This window comes from Asparagus officinalis, unplaced genomic scaffold (assembly GCF_001876935.1).
Source record: "Asparagus officinalis unplaced genomic scaffold, Aspof.V1 AsparagusV1_Un657, whole genome shotgun sequence".
Taxonomy (NCBI): domain Eukaryota; kingdom Viridiplantae; phylum Streptophyta; class Magnoliopsida; order Asparagales; family Asparagaceae; genus Asparagus; species Asparagus officinalis.
Genome location: NW_017972918.1, coordinates 1,440 through 18,590, shown reverse-complemented (window position 1 = coordinate 18,590; position 17,151 = coordinate 1,440). Strand labels below are relative to the sequence as shown.

General features: G+C 33.2%; 1 protein-coding gene across 1 annotated transcript; it reads right to left on the bottom strand.

Moving 5' to 3' along the window:
* Positions 1 to 210: 210 nt before the first annotated feature.
* Positions 211 to 14,994, bottom strand: LOC109828042 (spastin-like). The gene is made up of 7 exons (XM_020395078.1): positions 14,875 to 14,994; positions 12,631 to 12,680; positions 11,508 to 11,598; positions 3,049 to 3,084; positions 2,865 to 2,965; positions 485 to 603; positions 211 to 413 (listed from the first exon to the last, which is right to left on the bottom strand). The coding sequence occupies exons 1-6, from the start codon at positions 14,978 to 14,980 to the stop codon at positions 487 to 489; spliced, it is 501 nt and encodes a 166-aa protein (XP_020250667.1). The 5' UTR covers positions 14,981 to 14,994; the 3' UTR covers positions 211 to 413; positions 485 to 486.
* Positions 14,995 to 17,151: the final 2,157 nt, after the last annotated feature.

The window sequence follows — 17,151 nt, the reverse complement described above, 5'->3', positions numbered from 1 at the left end:
AAAAGTTAGTCGTTAAAACAGAGACTCGCAGCGGCGTGATCTTTGGCTTTGAATCCCATCACAGTAAAATAATTGGATAATGCTAAAGAATCACTGTAAAGATACAATACCTTCTCACTTTCATTGAAAGGAAATCGGAGGCCAAACATAGTTTCGTAACAACAAATCAAAGGAATTAAAGTATTAAACCACCTGTACTGGGACGGAGTATACTAAACATGTTCTTTATTGAATGTTTCCTGAGCCTGTAAATTACAATATATACATGAATATTGCTCTGTATTTGCTAATAATCATACAATTTGATCACCCAGATGTTGTTACATCACTTTTCATGGTTACTTGGAAAGGTTTCCACAGCGGCCATCTTTGTGAGGAAGTGAAATAGCTGAGCTGAACAGTAGAGAAAAAAGCTGTTGAACGGCATTAGGAATTCTTTCCTTCTGATTTAATACCAATCTGCTGTTTGAAACTAATATCATACCTTCAATTCGAACCAAATTCCTTGTTCCATTGTTCAAGCTCTTCCCACCTGCTCTTCTGTAAGCTTGGTCTAATAACCACCATTGCATTCTTAAAGTCTTCATATCTCAGAGGTCGCAACTAGAAAACAAATGAACATTTAATGCATCAGCATTCAACAATAGAATTATTTTAAATAATTATTTCAACTATATTCCGCTTTCTGAAAAGAGTAGCTAGCTAGCTGTATAAAAGTGACTAGCTTAACTCCAAAAGCTATATAATTCCATTAGATCCTACGTCAGTTTAAAACAATAGAGAATTTGGGGTTAAATAGATGAGGTGGGTTAATGAATGGCTTACATCAGCTACGCCAGGTGATTATAGTAACTGGAATTCAACCAAATGAATCAAAACAGAGACTAAGATAGAATCAATAGGATGTTTACTCTCGACAGATGGAATCTGCTGTCACTTTCAATGTTCAGGATGTTTACCCTGTTCAGAACTTCACATGGAATCAATAGGATGATTAAGAGGGCACAAGAAACAAGGTATGGTAACTAGCCAAGAGTATCAATGGGAAAGATATACAGTTGCCATCCTGTCATACACAAAAATAACTCTTTTGTATGGTTCATTGGATATATGATCAACCCTTGTACATACTGTGGCTACTTCATTACTCTGAAATGTGGTCAACCTGAATATGAATTATCATTATAGCTCTAGAGTCATGTTCTTGTCAAGACAAGGATAGTCGTTATCTTGTCGACCTGAAAATTAACTATCAAAATAAACCCCAAACAAGCATGACTATATGATTAGAAGTTCATGATAGAGAACAGAAGGAGAATAGAGGGATGGAAGGAAAGAGTACCAATCTGGTATGTCTGTAGGGAATTGCATATTGGGGTAACTTGATTTGTTTAGGTTACTTAGCTTTGTAAAAGAGAAGGAAGAGAATATTAATTTCTATCAGCTTTCTGAAACGGGAATTAACAAAGAAAAAAGAATCTTGTAAGGATTCTGCTATTGGAATGGAAGATGCTTTAGTTTTCAGAAGGATAAATGGCATGGAGATTCAGTTGCAACTACAAGTCTCCAATGCTATTCGTAATAGTCAGGGAATTGGAATTACAGCTGAAGAGTGGATGACGAATTGTTGGAAGTCTATACTTTGCCAAATTCTGGATTGATGAAAAAACAACAGTTACATGAGGTGGCTCAGTACCTCAAACAATTGAAACCAGAAGGACATCAGGATAGGAACGACAAATGCTCATGGAAATGGTCACCGATCATCATGTAGCAATCATTTAAGGAAGATTGTTGGAAAAGAATGATTGTGTTTTTGTAGTGTAGAAAACTTTAATTCATCAAGTTGATGGCGATATTGGCGTTCAGTTTTCTACTGCCTCATCACAAGCGGGAGGAAAACCACAATACTTATAAACCAGAAGAAGATGGATTGTTTTGTGAAAGAGTCTCCGGACCCAATAAAGTGGAGTTTATGCTTGTTGAAATGATCAATTGATCGGAAGTGTGAAAGAAAATCAAGATACAGAACTTGTGAAACATAAGCAGTAGAATTTGCTGGTTCTCAAATATGAAGACATCAGATGGAATCATGGGATACCTCAAACTCGGACACCCAATAGCTCGTCTGTGATATTGGAACATCTTTCAAGCTATATTGCGAATCTTTTAAATAAGCCCCTTAAAGAAAATTGAAGGCCTAGCATATTGCAGCTTGCAATGCACTCGAAATTTAGATTTATATGTTAAGACCAATAAACTGTCATAACATTCAACGTTATCAGGGTACCCTATACTCTAACATGCATCTTGGAAGGAGTGACATGAAGCTAATAATCTTGGTATACTTGCAAATGAAAGGGGAATGACCCATGACCGGTTACATGGGAAGTACTAGTTATACCTCGCAGAGAGAAAGATATTTGTTTGATATAGGATTTTCAATTTCTTTTAAAGAGAGATACTTTCATAGAAAGAGTATAGGATGAAGGAGAAATACCTAGAAGGCAGCTTCTGATAAATGACCAGGTATCTAGCACTGATGATCAAGGTGAGACTGTTTTTTATGTACACCCAGGCAACGAGTTCATCTGTGAAGACATTTGGATTTGTTCTGATTGTCATGTCCTTTAATGATCATTCTCTTTTATGCGTTAAGCTTATTTTTAGTTTATGAAGGCGTGTCTCTCCTACTGGTCCTTTAGCAGGAGACAAATTTAGTAATGTGACACTATGTCGACATAAACTTTAAGGACTTCTCCCTAATTTATTTAGGGGCCTTAACTATCTTCATTTTAACATGCAGCAAAAAAAAAAGAAAAAAGAAGAAAGAAGATTGCACAACAAGCAAATGCGACACCTACCTGATTCGGTTTTACGGTAAGAATATGCTTTGGACCTAGTTCTCTGATTGGCATCATTGCAGCTTCTTCACATAGCGCTTGCAAATCACTTCCAGAATACCCTATGACAATAATTAAATAGATAATAGAATAATAATTCATACACCAAATGAAGGCTCCACGACGCGTAAAGAAAGTATCATACCTTCAGTCTCCTTAACAAGTCTCTCCAGATCTCTACCTGAAGGAGAATGAACAATCAGTACAGATTTGAATAAAGTAGAGCTTAAAGGAAACTAGGAGACTCAAGAATCACTCGTGAACTTCTTTCTTCATATGTTTTTATGATATAACTAGCTATCAGTATGCAAGACTAGGATTTCATGGATCATAAGCTAAAATTGTCAAAGATGTAAAATTTGAAATAGTATTATTTGTTAGCCATTCTGATGCTCACTGGTCCCAGTTTTCCCATTCTTTACCGCATATGAAATAAAATGATAATTCTTTATTCTCATTCATAGCTTTCGTAACTAAAGTAAACTCTTTGGATTTATTTTGATATTAAGCAACATACTTTTTCATCTTCATTTTTTTTAATTGTGTGTTCCTAAGAAAAGGAATTTGTCCATTTTTTTCTTTTTTTTCCTTTTTTTTTTTTTGAGTCAAAAAATGAAATGGTGTGGAAACACTTTCCATTTATGACCAAAGGAGAAGATTATTCTTTTTACCAAACATATGCAGATCAAATTACGAAGAGAAAATCCTATTTTATATATGTACACACACGCATATAGGAGATTTTTGAAGTTGCCCATTTCATAAATTTAATTATCAGGTTCAACCTAGTTGAAATTTATTTACCAAAATCGACTAACTTTCAACCATGTCAGCATGTCACGTTGAAAGTTGGTCAATTTTGGAAGGAAAAAAACTGCATTTTTTTGGATATACAGGATGGTCAATCCCACGTATTTAGCAAATTTCATTATCTATACAGGATTTGTAATCCTGTATATGATACCTTTTTAAAACTTCCAACAAATTAGATAGTTTGGTTTAATGGTCGGTGCTAGACTTAAAGTTTGCTCTAAATGGGCATGGGTTCAAATCCCACATCTATAATGTATTTTTCCCCACTTTTCTATTTTTAAATGTCATACGGGATTGCGAATCCAATATGCTTCACATGAGTAAATTTTATCAACATTGAAAAGAAAATTTAAAAATTAAATGCAAATTAATTTGACAAATGTAGGATCTGAACCCACTACCTTTCAAGAAGGCTTAAAAACTATTAGCTTAAACAACTTGACCTGGTGTGATATTTATTAAAATTTGTGAAGACATATGATACGAGCTTGCTAATTACATGTATAATTAGTGACATTTGCTAATTACACGTATGATATTTGCTAATTACACGGGATTAGCAATCCTGTATAGTTTAAAAAAATATAGTTTTTTCAATATCAACCAACTTTCAGCACACGATGCTAATGTGACTGAAAGTTGCTCAATCTTGCCAATTGAATGTCAATTAGATCGATTTTGAGAAATATGTATTGGAATTGGTCTATTTTAAAATTTTCTCCATTAATATATTAGGTTTCAATAGTGTTCCTAAGTATGGTAGGAACTGTCCAGTCTTAAGGCAAAAGAATACTCTAGTTGCATCATTAATGAGTGACATACACATACACACACACAAAAAGAACATACACACATACATGTATGTGTATATACACACACGCACGCGCACACACACACATCTGTGTACAGTTACAATACACTTAGGGTGTAACTTAGTCACACAGACCTGTGAGAATACATGTCTGGCCATGGATATTAATGATCCACACCATTCATTATGATATATGCATTTGAAACTTCATAGGGATAAAAAATTACATAGATTAGATATTTCTAGTTTGTGCATCTAATGACCTAGAAATGAATGGTCTGTAATGACCCAAAATATCGTTTATTTTGATTTGTTTGATTTATAGGTTAGAAAATTCCAACCACCTGGTTCTTTATCCACATATATTTAATGACACGTAAACTACAACGAACGATTTACATCTAAGACCTAGAAAAAAATGGTCTGTAATGGCCCAAAGTATCAACAGATGGGCAAAAATATATTTTGAAAATACATGTTTGACCATAAACATTAATGATCCATACCGTTCATTATGATAAATGCATTCAAAACTTCAGAGAGATAAAAAATTACATAGTTTAGATATTTCCAGTTCGTACATCCAAGACCTAGAAATAAATGGCCTGTAATGGCCTAAAGTATCATTTATTTTGAGTTGCTTGATTTATAGGTTAGTAAATTCCAAACCACCTGATTAATCCACATACATTTGATGACACGTAAATTACAATGAATGATATATATATATATATATAAATATATATATATATGAGACATATGGGTATGCTTGGTACCAAGCATAAACTATAAGATGAAACTATAAGATGAAACTGTAAGATGAAACTTTAAACAGACATGAAGTAGTTGAACATGGCTCTCATACAAATTGTAAGCGGAATAAAAAACCGAGAAATGAAAGAGAACTTGCAGAGTGAGACGACCGATACTCAAGATAATATCTTTATTATGATCCAAAATATCATACAAAAAACAGACTTAATTTACAGAAGATTTATGTCTCACATATTCTTCTCTCTTACAATCTTTTATTTTCTCATACAAAGCTAGCTTAAACTTCAGACTAAACTTATATTTATAGACGTCGTTCAGAACTTCTGAAGGCTTCGATTCTTTTCTGACAACGACATAACATCTTTACTTTTCAAAAATATAACTTTAAAAAAGTAAACAATCTCTCTTTATTTAAAGTAGCATTGATAAGGTTTCTTTTAGAAAGCTGCTTTATAAAGTAGCTTTTATAGAAAGAGAATTCTAGATGGCTCCCCGAGGCTCAATCTAGAATATAATATTGCTTATGAAGCGTGAGTTTTGCCTTTAAGGTCTGGCAAATTAGTGTCAAATATTTCTGCCCAAATGTCATCCGGATCTTGAACATCTTGAATAGAGGTGTCTTCTTCCATAGAATGGTGGCTTCTGGTATCACCAGTACCAAAAGCTTCTACAAATTGTCTTTTAAAATATTCTAAGCATTTCTGTTGAATTTTTGCTTCAGAGCTTTGAGGATATTTCCTTCTCATCATTTTTGCTATTTTTAGCATTGGATTTTCCTTTTGAATCTCTTGAGTCATATGAGTCTCAAGAACATAAGTATTTTTCTGAATTATTTCTTCTAATTGTTTAATTTTGATTTCAAGGCAAATGTCATTCCACCAACGACAATAGAATTTTCTTTTAAGGACTGGTATATGAGCAATAGTCCAGTCACATTCAAACGACCAATTCCAAATCCAAGGTATCTCTGCTTCAGCAAAGAAATGAATAAGACGCATGTCATCTATGAACTGACTTTCATCCATTTTAGCAAGAATAGGATAGGAATCTAACCCATGATGAGTATAACTTCATCAGTGGTTCAGGAATAATACTTATTTCAATACCATAAATTTCCTATCATTTATAGAACTAAGCTGGGATACCCTTTTGAATGGCCTCTGGACAGAGTTTAATCAGCCAAGTATGTTTATTCTTAGGGTTCTGATATAAGAACACGTCATGAAAGGCCTGTTTATAGCCCCAGTAATTTTAAAAAAAAATGTTTCTTTAGAATATTAGGCTTTTACCAGAGGTAGCTCTTGATTTGGATTAATAGCCCAATTGCGTGGAAGTATAACTTCTTGGATGATGCATTTACTGAAGCTAGGCAGAACATTATGATTCTCGCTAGCCCAAAAATGAGTAATTTTTATACCCTTCTGTATAAGAGTTCTCATCCATGCTCTAGATTTCAGAGATAATGAGTTTCATGCAGATATTTCTGCCTTAACTTTTCGGGATCATTCATTAAAGAAATATCTTCTGGTTCTAGATATAAAACTACTTCTGAAATAGGCTTTTCTATCAATTCGACTTCTCCTTTTACTATTGAAGTAAAAGGCTCAGGACTATTTTTTGGTGATATTAAATCGTTTATGCCTTTATAAAAGGCCTGAGATGGGCTGCTAGAATTATTTTTCTTAGCAATAGTTCTCCATGAATTGGGCTGAGGCGGAGTATAACTCCTTTCAGAATTATTATTTTGGCCTGATGGGCCTGAACTGCTAGGGCCTCCTCTCCCCTCCTTTTTTACTCCGTCTCATTTGTACTCTGTAAAAATTCTCTAGTTAGAAAATCAGGACCTTTAATATACTCAATTTTAAATTGATACATAGCTAATTCAGCTTGCCATCTAGCAAACATTTGCTTAGAAACTAAATTTTTAACATCTTTTTCAATAATGCTTTTAACAGAACTACAGTCAATTCTTAGTAAGAATTCTTGATTTAAAATATCATCCCTAAATTTTAAAAAACATTTAATAATAAAAAATATTTTTTTTAATAGTAGAATAATTAAATTGGGCTTTATCCCATTTACCAGAAGTAAATCGAACTAATTGTTCTTTCTTAGTTAGAGGATCTACTTGTTTTAATATTCCTCCATAACCAATATTAGAAGCATCTGTTTCAACGATTTTGAACCAGTGTATATTTGCTAAATGAATGCAAGGTAAACATTTAACTTCAAGTTTAATTTTCTAACTGCAACAGTATGTTGCTCAGTCCAAGTCTCAGCATTTTTTTAAGCCAATCATATAAAAGAACTGTATCTTGAGCTAGATTTTTATAATAATCTGCTACATAATTTAAAACACCTAAAAATCTTTGTAACTGTTTAGTATCAGTTAAAATTTTGATGCAAACTCAATACTACGATTAATAGAAATTATAGATCTTTTCTATATATTATGATCCAGAAATCTAATCTGTGTTTGAAATAATTTTATTTTTGGGGCAGATATAGCTAACCTATTTTTTATAGCTAGATTTTTAAAAATTTCTAAGTGTTTAATATGTTAATAAAACTATGAGAAAATATAAGAATATCATTTATATATGATAATATACAATCCGTATAAGGAATAAAAATTTCATTCATAATATTTTGAAATTCAGAAGGGACGTTTTTAAGCCCAAAAGCAGTTTTATACTTATCTCTTTCTTCAATTTGGATTTGCCAATAACCTGGTTTTAAATCAAACTTAGAAAATATTTTGGCATTATTAATACGATTTAATAAATCCCTTTTATTAGGAATAGGGTATCTGATCCATTTTAGGACAGTATTTAATGGTTTATACTTGATAAGTCCTTGTTTTTCTTTATTTGATAAGTCCTTGATAAGTCCTTGATAAGTCCTTGTTTTATTAGGAATAGGGAATCTTATTAAGTCTTTGTTTTTCTTTATTTGTTCTTCAACTTGAACAAATACTTCTTTTAGAAAATTTATCTGATTATCTTTCAAGATTATATTCTTGATTTCATTTAGCATTCTTGTCTGAGGATCTGTAATAAATTCAAATATAATTTCTTTATACTCAAATTTATCTTTTATGCCATTGGTGTCAATTTAACTAATTGGCATAATATTATGCAGAAATGGAGTCCCAAGTATAATATGTTAGGATAAATTTTTAACTAAGATACAAGGAGTTAGTATACAAATCCCTTGAACACATATATGTGTTTGTGGTAATTTATATTTTACCTCTAATTGATTACCATTTGCACTACTCAAAGTTTGAGTAGTTTTTTCAAAGAATTTAGAATGAACTATGTCTTCGTTTATGCAGTTTAAATCTGCTCCACTATCGACCAAAGCTATAAGATCTGGTATAAACATTTGTTCAGCTATAACTAAACTAACTTTTATATATCACTTTTGAGAGGTAACTTGTTGTAAAATTTGTAATAGTGCATTAGTATCAGTATCACTGTCACTATGTTCACTATGTTGAACTATAGTATTTGAGTTTTCTTTATCATTTTCTAATTTTAAGAGAATGTATTTATTCTCTTGCTTTAAGTCTTCCACTTCCTTTTTAAATTCTTGTACCTCTTTATTAAGAGATGATAAAGATACATCCATTGAGGTATGGGCAATATTTTGCCTTTTTTTAAGACTTCAGAAAACCTATAAACATTGTTCGTATTTGGACTTTCTTTATTTTCTTTAGATATTATATTCTTTAAAAGATTTTCTTTTAATTCTGGGGATATATCTCCAGATAATATTTTTTCTATTAACTCATGATTTGATTTAATCATGTTTATTGAGAGTCCATTCATTTGGACTATAGTTTTCCAATATTCAGCTTCTTCATTACAGTTATTAACTGTACATTTACAATGTTCTTCTTTCTCAGATTCTGAGGTTGATGAATATAATTCATCTTCAGTATTACTGTTAATCATGATTTTATGTAACATTCTTTTAAGACCTTCGTTTTCTATTTCTTCAATCATTTTTTCTTCGTATAACAACGATTAGCATAGTGTCCGATACGGTCACATTTATAACAATGTATTTTATTTTTCTCTTTTTTAATTTTTCTATTTGCCCTATCTGGCTTTTCTTTTACTTTTTCTTTGAAGAATTTTTTCTTTTTCTTGAATTATTTTTTAGTTTTTCTTTTATTAGTAATACTTTTTTTATCAACCTTATATGATTGATCATAAGCAAATTGTTCACAAAACTCTCCTAGTTCTTTTCATTTTGTAAGTCTTTGAGACTTTAATTGATTTTTAAGTTTTAAATCATTACATAGAGCTAAACCCTCTTTAATACAGGCATTTGATAGATATTCATATGATAGATTATCATAAAGGATATAACCCTCATACTCAGATCGGATTTTATTCCGAACTTTTTCAGCAAATAATGTAGGTAAGTCATCAATAAATTTGACTTTCTAATGTGAGCTATTAGCATTACTCAGAGACAACTCTGCTTAGATAGGTGTCCTTATACCACCTAAAATGAGTTAAAAATGGACATCTAAAATTTTGTAATAACGTTCTAATTCTTTCACCTTTATCAAGATAAGCTCCAGTAAAATGGTGAGCAATAGATAACATTAAAGTATAAACAGCGTCTTCTCGCTGTATTCTAATAAGTTGGTCTCCTATAGTTTGAAGATGTATATTTGTATAATTATTTTGTTTTATAATTTTACTTAATTCTTTTATATGATCTTCATTAAGATCATTAGGCTTTATAAAAGCCGTAGCTTCTATAGTAGAAGGATACATATCTTTAAGATAAATAGGATCTATCAGTGGATTTACAGATCTAATGATTTTTCCTGTAGTAGTTTTCCACTGTTTTAAGTGTTCTTCTAAAACTCTTATTTGAGTTTCTTGGTTTTGAATATATTTTTTAAAAACCAAGGTACAAAAGATTTAAATTCCTGTTTTAATTTTAATTCTGAATAGTATATATCTACCTAGTTTAATTGATCTTTTTTGGAAAAACTTTTAAAAAACCATTTTCGAAAATCTTTATGGTTTTCAAGGTAAAATTCATTATTTAGAATTTCTCTTTCTTTACTACCTTTTTCAAAATTCATTTCATACGAAAACTCATTTCCGTATTAGGAGGTGAAATTTCATCCTTATATAAAGGATGAGGAATATTATTTTCGGAGAGATTTATTCCTTGAACAGAATTGGTTCTATAAGATTTAGATTTTGATAAAGAATTTCTGGCTGATGTAGCCACATCAGATATTCTGATGTAGCCACATCAGATATTCTGATGGTTCTAGATGGATTAAACGTTGTTTCAACTTCTTCATCTGTTGTTTGTACAATCTGATCAACATCTACATTAATAATAAGTAAAGGTTGTACAACGTTAGGTATAACCTAATTGTATGGGAAGTTTATTTCATCCCACTTTATCTGTCTATTAACAGCAATATTAGACAATAAAACATTCGTTTCTACCAAGACTGTTTTACCTGGTTTACAATGTATTTTAGCCTTAGGTGCTAAAGTATTAAGTACTTTATAATGAAACCTATAAATAATAGCAATTGTTTCAGATCCAGGTATAAAATTATAACCATGAGTCTTTATATTAAGACTTATTGCTTTAAATATATTCGGGTCGGTCAAAGATAGACTCAGATTAGGATAAACATTGAAATAAACAGGTCCATTATAAAGACTGGTTTTCATTATTCTCATTGAAATAAACAGGTCCATTTTAATACATATTTTTGTTTCACAAACACCTAGGCGTCTAGACGCTGGCTCAAACGCCTAGTCTGTCTAGCGCCTTCTGTAACATTGTTCATACCACCATATGAGGGTGACACTTGAATAACACTAATTTCGCATATATGACGTTAAGCATGTTTTATCAACTGATAAATGTATCCAGTTTCAAATGAAGGGATATATCAGTGCTGCATATTCAACTCTCTTTCATAAATACACATTTTTGGTGTCAAATACGTGTTTTATTTTGATTTTCTCTTTCTTGATATGTATAGGTTCAGATCCAAACCATGAAATTGGGGGTGGGGGGAGCCCAAACCATGAAAGTGGGGGTGGGGGGAGCCCATTATATACAACTCAAATGGCTATATGCAAATAGAAAATAGTTCCATACAGCATGGACATTAATATTTATACAAACTTGACATGCATACTTACCAGGAAGTGAAAATGCTTGACCTTTGAGTTGATTTTTGAGAAGTAATCTCCTAACATTTTCATCCGGTAGAGGTACGTATATTCTCTTTACCTGGACAGTTTATATACATTGAAGATATAGTTAAAGCATGACATATATTGAATGACAAAGTAGAACCTAATGTAGGAATTAGTTAATTAATGAAACTAAAGATAAAAGAAAAAAAAATCAAAACTATAAAAACACTACAACATATGCATGGGGCTATCTTAAATACAACTGAAACGAATAACAAAATTATAAGGGAAAGACGGATCGCTTGAGAATTGATCACAAACTGATAAGACGGCTTGATAGACGGAGATATAAGCAAGGTTTCCAAACTTTAGCTACTATTCCAACTCCATTTATGTGTGTGTCTGTGAGTGGGAGGAAAGCGAGGTTTCCAAACTATAGCTACAAGCACAATGTTCCCATTTGGAATAAACTTAAATTTAATTGTCAATTATTCTCACTTCTCCAGCCAAGGTACAACTTGTCTTGTTCTTTTTTTTTTTTTTCCTTTTGGTATCGTTCGACATGTATTGCAATACTGAATGAAGATAGAGGGAAGATATAGCGCTTCGAATTGATGGAGCATTATACATAAGGTTTTTCAATATATGCCCCTATAATCCTTCATATTAAGAAAATGCTATCATATTCAGAAATCACCCCCACCCCCTCCCAAAGCCAGCTGAGATCTTAGAAACTTGCCCCTCTCATCATCTAATATTTGATTTCAGACAGTATAAGGGGCCCCAAAACACCCCTTATAACCCTTTGCACATCTACCCAGAATTCTCAATCATCCAAGAAAGGGATAGCTAACCTCATTCTTCAAAAATATATTAGGCCACTTAACAAGTTAATGTATAAAAATATTTTCCTGTTATTACTAAGAAGTAAGGCTTAAAACCTATCTATTATGATATAAGGGGCAATTTTTCTATAGACAAAATATCTGTACCAAAAGGCCTTCAAAATAAATTGGCTGAGACTTCTTGGCCAGATTGAATTGCCAAACTTGGTTTAGGAGATTTCCAAACTAACATAAAACTACAAAATTTGACAATTTCTTAAGAGTTTGCTAAATAGGCTTACCAATCTTCTAAGAACAGCATCATCCAGCTCCTGAGGCTTGTTAGTTGCACCTGTAACAACATTTTAACCCATAATAAGAAAATTCTTGACTCGCATTCACTATAGAATTATTTACATTTATTGGGAAATCTTATTTCGCTGCTATTGGGTCCAAGTGGGGTTAACTTTTCATAGCTGTTTTGAAGTCTAGAACGTCTCTTAAGCAGCAATCAGGTTTTAAAAATCAAACGTAAAACTAGCAATTCCATAAAACTCTCAAAATAGACAAATATATGCTATATTGTAGAACATCATCGTACTTATAATATAAAACAGAGACCACATTATAATTAAAATATTTAGGGTCTGTTTAGCATACTAGGTACGCCAGTTTCAGAAAAGACAAAATGAGTTTATGGGCTTAGCCATTGTTTGGCAAATGACAAACGATGGAAAAACTAGTTCTTTTGAGGTCTACTTTTGCTCCATAACTTGGCTAGAAATAAACCAACTCTCACTTGGTTTATAAGAGAACTAGTTCCACTAGATTCTAGTCTTCAAATTAGCCAAACTAGGTTTTAAGTTAGAACTAGTTCAATAAAATCTAGTTTAGCATAACCTAGACCAAGTGGAGCTTTAGCAATAAACATGTAGTCCTTTAATCTAAATCAGGTTTTCAGCTCATAATCATCCTAATCAAGAATAGATCATGATTTTTTTGAATACTAAGATAAGTGACTACTATGGTGGATGCAAAGAAATCAAAAGAATTGTGTACAGATCAGTGAAGAAATAAGAAAAGGAAACAATATAAAACTAAGACAAAAAGGAGTTTAGAACTACATATGAACTGTTAGATACACTAGTTTACATTATAGCCTCAGTTGTCTATCTCCCAGAGTACTTTCTCTCTTCAAAACTAATATTCAGTTAGTTAAAGACATAAACATAACTCCTCACAGCCTTAGTGATATCTCAAAATTTTACGAGTCTATAATCCATTCAGAGAAAGCCTTCCATCTCTCCACCATACATGTTAGACAGCCAAAGTTACAGCCAGTACGGAACCAAACAGGACTAGTTATTATTTTGAGATTATTTATGTATTAACCAGTTCGATCTCCTGCATCTGAACATGACTTTGCAACATCATGCCTTACTTCTACTAGTATAGGTTCAACAATATATGCCGATTGTATTTATATATACTTACAAGACAACCATTCCTCACTTAAGTTAGAAAGTGTCAGCAGAGACTGTTGACTGCACAAATTAGGACGGGAACGAGTACAACTCTGAGAGTCTGAGTAAACCCAAACCAAATGAAATAAGATTTTTTTTTCCCCATCAAGTGGTTATCTCATAACACCGATGTTGTAACGATCTATCTAATGATGCCTAGATCTCAATTAGGTTAGCCTGAGAATAACCTGTCAGTCCGTCAACTTTTCCCTAGTAAGGCAGATATTTGCTATTGCTACTTTAGGTTCAGTGATACCTTTGCATCATTCCATTCTTTTCTTTTTTCATTTTACATCAATCCATTCTTTTCTTTTTCATTTTTCTTCGTCGGTGGGTGGGTGGGTGGGTGAGTGGGGGTGGGTGTGTGCGTGAACACCCATAGAATCAAGTTAACCTGGAAATAAATTCACTCAAGGCCATTTTCAACAATATATGCCGATTGTATTTATATATACTTACAAGACAACCATTCCTCACTTAAGTTAGAAAGTGTCAGCAGAGACTGTTGACTGCACAAATTAGGACGGGAACGAGTACAACTCTGAGAGTCTGAGTAAACCCAAACCAAATGAAATAAGATTTTTTTTTCCCCATCAAGTGGTTATCTCATAACACCGATGTTGTAACGATCTATCTAATGATGCCTAGATCTCAATTAGGTTAGCCTGAGAATAACCTGTCAGTCCGTCAACTTTTCCCTAGTAAGGCAGATATTTGCTATTGCTACTTTAGGTTCAGTGATACCTTTGCATCATTCCATTCTTTTCTTTTTTCATTTTACATCAATCCATTCTTTTCTTTTTCATTTTTCTTCGTCGGTGGGTGGGTGGGTGGGTGAGTGGGGGTGGGTGTGTGCGTGAACACCCATAGAATCAAGTTAACCTGGAAATAAATTCACTCAAGGCCATTGGCAGCACACATTCATAACATCACAAGGGAGTAACTGAACTTATTAAATGATGGGTTATCTACAACTTAAAAGTAGGAAATCGGTTAAAATCAAGAGGCATCAAAATTGCTTACCTATAACAATTACTAAATCATTAGGGTTTGAGGCCACTCCATCAAACTGGACCAAGAACTCAGATTTCAGTCTTCGACTTGCATCATTCTCATTAGTTAACCGCATAGATAAGATGCTATCAATCTGTCGAGTGGCAGAAAAATAAAGTGATATGTATACACAAGAAAATAAATCCAGAGAAGTTAAAGCATGTAGGGGAATGAGATAAACAAGTAAAAACTTCACAGGAATACATAGTACAAGGTCTAAACATGAAATGAAATAGTCATCAAATTACTAACTTTTGTATAAAATAAATCCCTCCCCCTCCCCCTTGCTTTAAAAAACACAATCTGGAAAAAGGAAAAAATATTCTGGCCCTTGTAAAAGAGCTAGTGATATTAAAAGAAAGAGTTGTAGTTTTTGTAACAATTTCAACTTCGTAGTTTTTGGTTTCCCATAACCATAGCCATTAATTTTTTTAATACATTAACATGAATTTCTATTAAAGGTACACATGAAGAACCACAAACATTTTATAACTATTTCAACTCCGTAGTTTTCGGTTTTCACCAGTTTATAGGTTTCCGTTTAGTTCTGGTATGTTTCTGAAAAAGACTGGGGAAAACTATCTGAAGGAAATGGGACAGACTGCACATGCCTCTAACAATCAAATGACTGATATAGAACCAAAAACATCTAATACGATATTGAATCATCCCAAAAACTCAAACCGAGTTTATATATGCTATTTAGGAAAGGTTCTCAACAGGAACCGTTACGATATGGCTGAAACCAATATGCTTCTCCCTGATACCCAATCCTGGGCTCCTCAGAGAAAAGTCAAGTTTTTACAAAGATGCCTATCAGACTCATTCGGCTGAGTAATCCACGTGTTTCAAAAATGGACAAACATAAATAAGGTGTATCGCGGACTCTCAGTAATCCAACACTGAGAATGGCCATGAATAGCTGTATGATTGAAGTTTGTTGTGAGAGAGAGTTGGGGTTGTGGTTGGCCACACTAAGGCGGTCGAAGACAGGGGTGGGTCGCTGAAGACTGACGAAAGAAGAGAGTTAGGGTTAGGGTTAGGGTTTTAGAGGATGGAGGGCTAGGATTAGATAAAGGGCTACAATTAGAGGATGCCAAATAGTTGTGATGGTTCTTATACCATGTAGAATTAGTATTTAGAGAGAGAGGGAAAAAGGAGATAATTTGTCTCTCCTCTCTTGGTTTATTTATAATAGGTGGGTCAACACATAATAAATCCACAAGCAATGTGGGACTAAAACAATAAGACCAACTAACTCTTTGGATTCTCACCCAAGACTGTCACAAATCCTACTTATTCCAAGTTAGACTAAGGCGATGTAGGATGAAATGATAGTCCTTGAGCAGAATAATACATAGGAGTTGGTTACTCTTCCTCCAGAGAAGAAAGCTATTGGTTGTAAGTGGGTTTACACTATAAAGTTAAACCCAATGAGTCCCTTACTAGTTTGAAGGCGAGACTAGTTGCAAAAGGGTATTCTCAGGTGTATGGGCTTAACTATCTAGCTATCTTCTCACTTGTGGTAGAGATGACTTCCTTATGAGTTTTTATCTCATTAGTTGCGACACTCCACTAGCCTTTTCATCGGTTGGAAATCAAGAATGCTTTTCTCATAGTATTCTAGACAACAATGTTTACATGGAGCAACCACAAGGTTTTGTCCACAAGAGTTTGCTATTTGAGGAGGGGTGTGGAAAGGTGTAGAATGAAGAAATGGCTCTATGGTTTGAAATAGTTGCTCATGGAGGAGTGTGGAAAGGTGTAGAATGAAGAAATGACTCTATGGTTTGAAACAGTCTTTGAGAGTATGGTTTGAATGTTTTACATCGGCTGTTTAGAAGTTTAATCTTTATTGAGCACAGAAAGATCACTCAGTATTTTGGCGGACTCACGCTAGAAAGAGGATTCTCCTTGTAGTGTATATAGATGATATTGTGATCACATGAGATAATAGATAGAGAACTGCAAGCCTAAAGAAGCACCTACGACTATTTTCCAGACAAAGGATCTCAAATCTTTGAAGTACTTTTTTGGTATTAAGGCTACCAGGACTAGGAACTAGGAAGGGCATTCACCCATTACAAAGGAAATGTTCTTGACATGCTCTCAGAGGAAGAGATGCTAAGGTGTGGGAGAGTTAATTTTCCAATGGATGTAAAGAAGTAATGTGCTGCCAGATCAGGGGGAGCTTTGGAAGATGCTAGGGTATATAAAAGATTAGTTGGAAAGTTAAAGCGTTGAACT